The sequence below is a fragment of the Ixodes scapularis genome, unplaced genomic scaffold, assembly GCF_016920785.2.
Source record: "Ixodes scapularis isolate PalLabHiFi unplaced genomic scaffold, ASM1692078v2 PGA_scaffold1__304_contigs__length_218370807, whole genome shotgun sequence".
Lineage (NCBI taxonomy): Eukaryota > Metazoa > Arthropoda > Arachnida > Ixodida > Ixodidae > Ixodes > Ixodes scapularis.
Genome location: NW_024609846.1, coordinates 43,713,002 through 43,724,146, shown reverse-complemented (window position 1 = coordinate 43,724,146; position 11,145 = coordinate 43,713,002). Strand labels below are relative to the sequence as shown.

The following is an 11,145-nucleotide window of genomic DNA, read 5'->3' as shown; positions in this document are numbered from 1 at the left end:
TGCCAACCCTTTCTTTCAGCCGACCTGGCAGATGCTACAGTTGTTGCAGTTAATGGAGTGCCAGTCTCGGGGTTCCGCAGAAGATGAAGAGCAGATTTCGAATCTGTGAGGATGACTGCTCTCCCTGGCGTTCCACTTCGCACTAGGAGCTCCAAAGCCCGCCAAATAGCCACCAGCTCCGCAGTAGTAGAGGTTGTGGCGAAGTTTAGTCTGTCTGCAATGCAGACGTTGTGAGTTGGGATGAAGACTGCTGTCGTGGTAGTTCCTATCGCCGGACTAGTGGAGCCGTCGGTGTATACTTGCAGCCATCCGATTTACTCTGTGTAGAGTAGTTCCTGGGTCGAAAGGCGAGAAATTGTCCCAGAAACACTCGCCTTGCTATGCATGTAACGGATAGTTTCACTTATTGTCAGTGGTACTTCTAGATGGGGCTGCGGGGGTGGAGGGATATGTCCGGGCGGTCCTATAAGATCTTCGAACTGTCTAGCCAAATAGCCAAAGCGGGAGTTGGGGCGGTCAAGGACGTGTGAGAGTAGTGAACTCCCAGAGGACACACCATGAATTCTTGTAAGGTGACGGCAGGCGCGCTCATCAGCCCGGAGAAAAACAGGCCATTCTTCGGCAGCAACGAGTGTGGCAACGTTTCCCGCGTATCGCGGCAGTCCGACGCACATCCTTAGTGCCACACGGTGAAATGTTTCAACATCACGTTGTTGTGCTGGTCCGATGTTGAGAAGGGGCAAAGTATAATGTAGGCGGGAAAGGATTAAACCTTTATATAACTGAAGGAGGGCGTGTTGTGGTGTTCCCCAAGCATGGCCGCGGAGGCACCGTAGAACGCCGAGAAGGCTGCGGCACTTGGAGAGAACTTTGCGGACTTCCGGTCTCCAGGTTACCCTATCATCTAACAACAATCCAAGATATCTATGTATCCTCACTCTCTTGACTGGCATCCCAGCCATCTTGAGTTGCAGCGCTCGTTCGGGGGGGGGGGGGGGGGGGGGGGGGGCGTCCTCTCGGTCGGTAAAGCAGCGCTGCTGTTTTCTCAAGGGAAAGTGTCAGGCTGAGTCTTTTGATGGCAATGCAGATTGTATCGAGTGCCTCTTGGAGTTGACAACGAATCTTCCTTGCCCTTCGAGTTGGGCCAGCGCACCAAAGAGCCACATCATCCGCATAGATGGATATCTGTACAAGGGACGGTCCCTGCTGGCGAAGTGAGCTTGGAAGCGTTGCCATGGCCACATTGAAAAGTAAAGGACTAAGGACACTTCCCTGAGGAACGCCCTGAGTCACAATACGTGAACTGCTAAGCGCTCCAGGGACCCTGACCCGAATCGTTCTACCAGAGAGAAATGCCTTAATATATTCAAGCATTTTCCCTTTTACTCCGAGATGTCTGAGGCGCTGGAGGATAACAATATGCGGAAGTGTATCAAATGCCCGCTTCATGTCTAAGAACACACAGTGAAGCATGTTGCAGCGTGCTTTTGCCTCTTCGAGCGCAGATGCCAAGTCGCCCATTGCGTCTGCTGTACACCTCTTCGCACGAAATCCTGACAGCTGGTGTGGCAGCGCATGTGATTGCTCTAGGTGCCATGTCAGGCGTCTCAAGACCAGGCGCTCAAGTATCTTTCCCAGGCAGCTTATCAGGGACACAGGTCTATAGGATGAGGAGGAGTGGCTCGGCTTACCGCATTTCAATACCGGAATTACGATTGATTCTAGCCAGGTCATAGGCAGAATGCCTGTTCTCCATATTGAGTTGAGTGTCTCTAAAAGTTGTGGATGTTAAGCTTGGTCTATGTTTTTCAATGCTTGATACGTGATTCCATCTGGCCCGGGTGCACTTCGGCGTTTGCAGTGTCAGAGCACATATTGCAGTTCAAAGATGGTGAAGTCGTCATCTGCTGTGGATGCTTCAGAAATGGAAGGGCCTATCAGCTCTTGGGGTAAAGCCACGGCTGGTGGAGGAAGGGGGCACGCAAATTCATCAGCTAGCAGTTCTGCCGTTTCAGTCATGGTTTTGTCGTTCCTGATGGCGAGTGCTGCAGTTGGGTGACAAGGGACCTTCGCAGCTGCCAAGGCGCCAACTAACCGCCAAGCTTGCGCGGCTCCCCTCGGATTCCCGAAGGAAATACATTTTTGAGCCCACTGATAGCACTGCAATTTTTTCGTGTGCCTCCTGAACGCGGCATCTATTTTTGTGTAACGTGCCCAGTCGTGTTTTGTATCTGTGTGCATAGCCCGTCGTTGGGCTTGTCTCCGTGCCGCTCGGAGGTTGAGAAACTCTAGGTCCGGGACAGGTCGCGTGATGGGAACCTTCACTAGTCGGGTCGCTCGTCGAATGCAGTTTTCAATATTGGCAGGTAGGTCTGTAGCGTCAGCCGCAGTTACCGATGCTGCCATATATTCACGGTAAAGGTCCCAGTTGACTACTATGCATGTTCTGGTGGCGACTGCACTTGCGTTCGGCAAGGCGATAATGATGGGAACATGGTCGCTACCCCATGTGTCTGGCTGTATTGCCCACGACACTTTGATCGCAGGCGATGCAAATGTGAGTTCAAGGACGCTTTTTCTGACCCCTTTACGGATAAATGTGGGTACTCCGCTGTTTAGAGTTGTGAGGTTCAGGGCCGCAATGGTGTCTTCCAGGCGTCTTTCCCTTCTGTTGGTTCGGCTATCACCCCAGTTCATGTTGTGTGGGTTGAAATCTCCAGCTAATAAAAGTTCACCTTTAGCTCTCTGTTGAATTTGGTGCAACACATCAGGGTCCCATGTGGCCCCAGGGGCTACGTAAATGGAAACTACCGTGGTGTCTTGCGTGCCGAGCCTTACTATGACTCCCGCATACTCTGCCGTTAATGAGCAAAGATCTGAAAGGTCCAGGACGCTTTGATGGAGGCTTGATCTCACCAAAAGTGAAACTCGAGACCTAGTATTTGAGTCAATTGTGGTAGAATTGTAGAAAACATATGGAGAGAGTCGTACCTCACCTTGTAGGATGTTGGTTTCTTGAAGTGCAACTACAGCTATGGTTCTCTGCTGTAGAATTTGCCGAAGTTCAGGAATGCGTGTACGAAGGCCGTTCACATTCCACTAGAAATCGACGGGAATTTGGGGTTCCGGTTTCGTTGACACGGCCTGTCGGCTTTCCCTCCCTTTACTATGACTCCATAAGAGGAAGAATCATGTTAAGGAATGAGAGGAGAAGTCGTCCCCACTGCGCATCCACAGTAGATAGAAAAGCGTAAGCCATGCGGGTTGCCTTCTGAAGAAGTGGAATCCAGCTTTCCCATGCAGATTTAGCTGTAGGTTCAGCATTCGGGCTGGGAGGAGGCTGCGGCTTCAGTGCAGGCGTCACATTCAATGCTGGTCTGACAGTGTCGGCTTTCGATTCCACAGTGCAGGTGTGGTGGTTGTTCAATTCAGATGCTCCCTGCGTCGTTTTGCCTTTTCGCTGAAGTGCTGCAGCGTAATTCACAGCACTGACATTAGGTTCCTTCATGGGATCATTCCTTTTTTCGGTGGGCTTGGAGGGGGCTGACCACTTTGATTTGCGTTGGCTGTCTTATACTGTTGGACAGCTGTCCTTGCAGCACGAAAATCAACGCCATGTTGACGTGCGTAGTTGCGAGTCTCGCTTTCTTTCTTCCATTTGGGGCAGGATGAAGAAGTGGCAGCGTGAGGTTGTCCACAGTTGACACACTTTTCTTGCGCCGAACACTCGGTGTTGCTCTCATGTAAATATCCGCCGCGGCTACAAATAGGAGGTCGCTTGCAAGTCGCTTCTCGGTGTCCATACGCGCAACACTTACGGCACTGTATGGGGCGTTCCTTGAATAGAGAGACTGGGTGACGGACATGGCCGAGGTAAACATAACTTGGCAGTGTCGTTGTAGAGAAGGACAGCTTCACTGCTGTGCTCTTGCCAAGTCGTCGCTATCTTGCCACTCGACCTTCCGGAGATCTCACGTTCTGTTCGATCTCTACTTCAGAAAGCGCAGGATCAACGTCTGTGATGACTCCGACGGCGTAGTGTCGCGGAACCGGCTCATATGCTCCGACCTTCATTCCACAAAGCTCGGAGCAGGCAAGGAGCGTTCGAGTCGTCTGGCCATTGCGTGTGTCTACTGAAATTAGGTTGAGTCTTTTGTTGGGACGAACCTCAAGAATGCACTCCGGGCACATTTGTTCCAAAGCAATTGACAGTTTAAGGCTGCTGAGTGTAGCGATGAGCTGATTTTTAACCGTTGATACAAAGATGACAGTCAGCCCTTCTGTCACTTTCGGCGAGTGGGTAACTGTATCCGTGCTTTTGCTTGAGTTTCAGTCAGTCTTCTTGCGTCTTTTAGCTCCTTTGGCCTGCCAGCCTTCTTCGTCGTCGTTGAGCTCCATGTCACAGAGTTGTGACTCTTCGGCATTCAATACGTTGATATTTGAATGTTGACCAGCTGTGAGGTCTTCTGCCAAGTCAGCAGCGGAAGCTTCGTACTCCGACTTTTGCAAGAGATGTACCGCATATCGAGGAACTCACGCTGTATCGGTCGGTTGCAGCTCTTTGACTTGCCGAAAGTGAGGGAGTTTTAGTGGACATAGAGGAGTCGTTTCAGAAAAGCCGAGGAATAATCCCCAGCCGACCGGCACACCTGCCCGCATGCAGTTGGAGAAGTGATTCGCACTTGTATAGGCTCAAAGAAAAACGTGTAGAAGGTTGATACTATTAAAATATAGCCACAAATAAGAGAGACGAAAAGAGCACAGACCTATTCGAAGCACGTCTTTTTCTTCCACCCTCTCCACCTTGTGTCAAAAACTCGACAATCGCACATAATGAAGCGGCCAGAAAGGTTTGTTGTGACCATTAATTCAGACAGGTGAAAAGACTTTCTAATGTACAACTAACAGCCACCAGAAAGACCAACGGCATGGCTCACGCATGCATCGCAATCTTGCAGAAAATATTGTAAGGCACGTTCTACCTGCTCATCAGTCGAAAGCTCCGTTTCCTGCACAGCCAGAAAATCGACTTCTTTATCTTCAATTAAGCGTTTTAAATGATACTGCTTTTTTTCTAGAATTACATTCTCTTACATTTAAAGTCGCAAAACGAGGGCCATGAACTAAGGGAAGGTGAGGAGGAGTGGGAGGAGAAGACAGAAGGGAGGGGTGGATTTTCGCTTACTCGCGACGGTGCCAGGCGGCACCGCTTTTTTTCGCTAGCTGTCATTAGCGTCCTTAGTGCTCACTGCTTTGTCCATTTCGGCGTTTTCAGTGCTGACTGCTGTGTCTATTTCTATTGGGGGCTCCTCCTTGCGATCCGATGACGTGTGGTGTTCTATTGTATCTGCCGTCTGCCTAGGTACTTTCAGCGTTTCCTTTGTCTCTTCCTGCTCGGTCTCCTGGCAAGCTGTTAAAGCTGCTTGCGTGGTCGCGCTGGCTTGACTCTCAGAGAGTCCTTTGTCAGTTGTGGCCTTGCTGTCATTAGAACTCAGAGGCACGGGGTCTTTAGGCCTCCCTTGTGAGGAAAGGACCTCACCGCTTGGGTCTACCACATCGGTGATGTCAATCAATAGTTCCGAATTGACGTCTGGTACGGTGAGAGGACCTCACAGTTGCATAGCTAGAGTAGCACTCATCACATTCATGACCAAATCTCTTGCAACGTGCACACTTTGGCGTACGACACTGTCTACGGATCTGGCCGACCTTTATGCATCGTAGACACAAAGGTGGCCGCCCGGTTATGATCACAAGACACTGGGAACCGGTGACTTTGAGCAGATAACGCACGTTTTCTGCTGTCGCTATGTCATGCAGAGTCAGACAGAGTCTGTTTATTGTTTCCATGCTCTCTATCCCTGGAACTCGTCACTTTTCTCGCGTCACGCTTTGCACAATCCCACAGGGCGCCAACGCCTCAGCGATCTTCTTATCTTCTAAATACAGCGGCAGCCAAAGAAGCTTGACCTTTACATCTTTAGAAGTCGGATCTATTATGCAGGCATTTCTTTTCTTTCACGTTCAGTTCTTTCACCGCTTTCAGGCTTTCCGCGGCTGCGGGGCTTGCGAACGTTGCCATCCAAAAATGGCTCATCTGAAACTGCCCCAGGAACAGCACTTCATTCAAATCTATTACATCCTTCAGTCCATTGCGAAAGTCTATCGCACGGTAGGGCCGGCCTGTAAGGTCAGCATGGAGAAAGACGGAGTTGAGGCATAAAGCTCCCAGTGGGAAAAAAGGAAGGAGAATCCTGTACTCATCTTGGCTTGTCGCTTGCGCCCGGGTATCCCCTGGGCCTACGGGTACTGTCGTTGAGTTGTCCGGGTGCATCCTTTGGATGACGTTATTAACGGTTCGACCTAAAGTAGAAGGGTTTCCTCGGCCTAAGGAGAACATGACAATACGTCCGTTCGGAAACGGCGTTTTCTTATTTCTCCACTCGGCCACCGATCCCCCCCAACTTCCTGCTGTATAAACATGGACACACCCACGGGCACACCAATTTGCTCGCCTTTATAGAAAAAAGGAACTTTAATTTCAAGAAAAGGTATAGGAAAACATAAGGAACGTCGTCATAGGCTACGCTTTGATGTATATTCGACGTGCGCTCAAAACAAAGACAGTAAACTTTAAAATGTCAAGTGCATAACCTCCGACAAAAATCCAACTATTATTCCGGCCCGTCGTTGACGATAGAAATATAAAAAGAAAGAAGTTTCGAGCAGCAATAAAGGAAGAACAGGAAAGAGCCAATGATTCTCACTCCAGCGTTCAGACGTAAAGCCCCTTCATGTTTCAAAAGTAGTGCAAGGTTCGTCGATGCACGAGGCACGTTCAACGTGCAGCCCTTGGGAAGATCATGGCGGCACAGCGCAGCACGGAGCTAACTGAACTAGATTTCAGACGCCATGTTCTTCCCAGAAGCGGCGTGCGGCACGTGTCTCGAGCATTTCCACAACAATGGATGGCACGCCGCTATTCGCCGAGATCCGATCACGTGAGGAGCCGGATCAAGTGCTGTGCAGGAAAGTAGACGTTACACGCGACCCTGCTTTTGAGCGCGCCGCGCGCCTGGAACGCGCGGCGCCGCTATTCTCCAAATTTAGTCACGTGACGAGCGGGATTAACATGCCGTGCAGGAAAGACGGCACTACGGAGATGAACGCGCAACTCTGGCTCCCGTAGGGAGCCTATACAGGCACTCTACTTCGACGCTGCCTCCGACGCCACCTATCAATACGTGCGCCAAATGCGCCCCGCATCTCGTCTGCGTCGCGGCCGCCATTTACCCTAATAAGTTGCCTTATTTTTTGCAGAGAGGGAGGAACGCTTTATAATTTTAGAAGAAAAAACGGACCTGTGAAATATACCTTCCACAAGAAGATTGAATTGTTTCGTGCAGGCGTCGATTTTGACGGACCATTTTAGATCGAGCCTGGTGACTTCAGACACCCTATATATTATGCATAGTCTCTGACAGTTTCAAAAACTCCCCCCCTCCCCAGGACGTGACTTGTCATTTCGCAGCTTTGCCCAATTGAATGGGGAGCGACGATACGATGGCCGGGATTCCCCACGCCCCTTGTTTCTTCAGCTGTCAGTGACCATACTCCGTCTCACTCTAAGACCAATCACAGCCGACTCAGCAATCTGATGGTGCCAATCAATCAGCGCCAAAAGTACGTCGTCACGGCGGTCGTCGCCTCTGTGCCTTTTCTATCATCGACTAACCAATCACGCACAATAAATTCTGCGCTCTCTTTCCCTTTTTTTTTGTGACTGGTTTAGCCGGTGATAGGAATAGCACAAAGAAAATGTCCGCCGTGGCTATGTACTTTTGGCGCTGATTGATTGGCGCCATCAGATCCTAGAGTGGGCTGCTGTTGGTCTTAAAGTGAAACGGATTGTATAGCTCGTTTATTGTTGCGAGAAACTTCAGGAAGCCAGGGTATGTGAAACATAACAGCGCGCAAAGGACGAGGACAAAAGAAAGGTACAAACAATGCACGCAAGCGCTGACTCGCAACTGAAATAGAATATGCAAAGAAAGAAGTTGAAAGCATCAAAAAGGCTCGAACTACGAGAGCGCGACACAGACAGAGCTTGAAAGGCCTGCATAAAAGGTAGGTCATACCATAGCCTCCTCTATAGACGCTTTGCAGCAGCTTAGCATGGACGCCGCCGAAACTGACCTTCAGTTTTTGTTTCTTCTTATTTCGTTTATTTCACTTCATCATTACCATAGCAGGCCAGGTTATCGCCACATTAGATTTAGCTGTGTCCTTTTCTAAAGCATCGGCCTTTGTAGAGGATCGTCAACTACTGTTTCAGTTGCTCGGCATCTAGGTAAGACAAGAGGAGGTCAGCAATGGCGGCTGTAATTTGGCGCGTGTGTAAAGCGTCTATACTGACAAAGCCTGACTGATCGCCACGAGACGCGGCAGCCGAAAGTGAAAAGCTAGTGCGGCAGACAACGGACGGGAGGAGAGGAACGTAACGGGGGCGCCGCTGCGGCGAGACGCCGAAACACGCTTCTCCTGAGCGATGGAATGACCGCTCGTGAGCCTCGCGCTCTTCACGCTACCGCTTATTTTCTCGTCGGGTTTGAAAACCCTGTTTTGGGTCGTCCCTGCTGCAGAAGCTGTGCGCTGAATAGTAGAAATGCTCTCTGCTACCAGTTCCTCGCGCTCCAAATCTGCAACCGGGCACTCTATGGCTCCGTCATTGAACTGCCAGGCTCTGTGAGTATAGGAGAGGCTCTAGTTCTACAAACATAATTTCGAATTACAAATTAATTATATTACGCAACGGCCTATCCAAATATAAGGTTTACTCATCCGACGGCCCCACGGAAGGCTCGCTAACGCAGCGTCCTCCGAAAACTATTGATAATATATGCTTCAAGAATTTGGCGAATATCTCCTTTTTGTATCTTCCAATTATTGTCCCGCCCTGAGAAGTTGGTGAACAAGAACAAGAGCTGCAGTGCAAAAGGAGGTGGCCCCCCACCGTTGATTTCAGGGATCTATCATGTACGGCTTGGCGGTCATTTGCGTACCGACCAGTCTGACCGGCAGAATTTCTACCAAATGTCAGTGGGATGTTGTACCTGCACAAACGGTATTAGTGCATTTTTTACGATTGTTTTGTAATAAATCTGTTCGAATTAAAATGGAACACCCGATGCTTTGATTAACGGTTTCTCTCCTACGTGCGCCCCCGATGGCCTTCCTTTGCGACGTTACGAGAAGAACGCTACGGCCTTATTTCTAGGAGGTGTTGGCTCGCCCCCCTTGACACCCCTGCCCCCCCTTCCCCCCACCCCCGCTCCTTTCCCCCTTTCCCGACTTCCCGTTTTCCCTTCACCCCTAAGAATCCCAGAGCCCGGTGCCTGTCGGGATTAAAACACTCTACGTTGCAAGTCGAAAGATGTCTTGCATTGTCCGTCTTTCACGTTTTACTCTTTCTAGTATTCGACTTCATCACCAAGGTGCTCAACAAAAGCACACTCTTTTATTTCTCATTCCATGACTGCATGAGATATCAGCCTAAAGTGATCTCGTCAATCCTGGCTTGCATGCGTTGGATTTGCCCTGGTGTAAATAACTCCTTCCAGTCATTTATCTTTCCTTTCCGAAATAGCTTGAAGTTATTCTCTTCATCCCTCTCTTTTCCGGCATTGTTGCCCTTGCCCATAGGTGCGGACAGACCACCGGCATGCCTTGAGAACATATGCGCTCCCGGCTCCAGGACGCGGCTCATGAAGTCAAAGCTGCTTTTGTTCAAGACCTCCCGCAACATCTCTTGGTCACACTCGAGCATCTTTCCGCGCTCTTCGCTCAGAAAATAGGCGAGTTTCAGGATCATTCCCGGGGTATCCGCTTTCAATTGCTCGTACGTGAAGAAAAAGACGTTCGGGTCGTCCTTGCGGGCGTACCCGTGAAGCACGTGATCGAAGTAATCCCCGTAGCATAGGTCTCCTGTCACGAAAGCCTCGAAGAAGTCGTCGAACGTGCCGTCCTCAAACTGGAACGGGGCTATGCCCCGCATGAAATAGTAGAGCGACACACACGTGTCCCACGGATTCCGAGCGACGTACAGGTACTTGGCCTTGTCGTTGAAGTTTCGCAGGAGCAGTTTCTGGTGGGTCCCCATCACCCTCGGCAAAGGCGTGCCCTCTAAGGCCTCCGGACCGTGGTTTTCCAGGAGGGGAGATTGTCTGACTAAGTCTGGATAGCTGGTCACTCCCTGTCCGCGGCCTAGGATGAGTTGGATGATGTGCAGCGTCCAATGGGTCCCGCATTTGGGGTAGGTCACGAGAACGATGTCTCCGTCGCTCGGTCTGTGGACGAGAGCTTTGCGGGCCATAGCGGGAGGGACGAGAGGAGAGTGTCTGATGCCATCGACGAATTGAGAGAGAGGAACTCGGCGCTGACGATCCATGGCAGTCGAAAGTCGTTGTGATCGGACCTGCGGAGTAGACATGATTCTTGTTAGGTTGCTCGTGGTAAGGGTCATTTGGCCAGTATCTCTGCCCTATATATTTCCTTAGCACCACCATATATGTGTACGTATATGGTGGTTCTAAGGATATATATACTGGGTGATTAAGGAGAGGCCAGGCTCTTTATATCGAACGCAAAATTCGGTTTCTTAACCTATCGTGCTACGACTTTGTGCAGCGTCGCCCACGGATGGTGCATTTTTTTTTGTGAAATTTGCAAAGAGCAAATTTACCTGAGCAAACAGTAAAGAAAAAGAAAGGCTTAGTTCCTATGGAAACGCAGCGCAGCCACCGATCTTCAAACAATACGGCGCCGTTTCGCACGGGAGACAAGAGATGGCGCAAGCGGTCGCGACGCCAACTGCCGCCAACGAACGAGCATACAGCGCCGAGAGCCGGCGTCTTTAGCAGATGATCTTTCCGACTCAAAAGCGGCGGGAGCTTTTCTGATATCAGTTTCAAATCCATTACTTTATCATCCTTACTAATAAAACACATTGAATGGACACATAATCGATTAAAAAATGGTTTGTCTGGTTATTTCGACTGTTTTTTTTTTATCCCGTAGTACTTATGTCGTCCGCTTTGCAGCTCATTGTCATTACCGCGCCTGTTTTTGTTTCTGCGACTGTCGCCG

The 11,145-nt window shown here is 50.1% G+C and overlaps 1 protein-coding gene across 1 annotated transcript; it reads right to left on the bottom strand.

Annotated features, from left to right (window-relative positions):
- Positions 1–9,547: 9,547 nt before the first annotated feature.
- Positions 9,548–10,447, bottom strand: LOC115317433 (sulfotransferase ssu-1-like). The gene has a single exon (XM_029977081.2). The coding sequence runs from the start codon at positions 10,445–10,447 to the stop codon at positions 9,548–9,550; it is 900 nt and encodes a 299-aa protein (XP_029832941.2).
- Between the last annotated feature and the right edge of the window lie 698 nt (positions 10,448–11,145).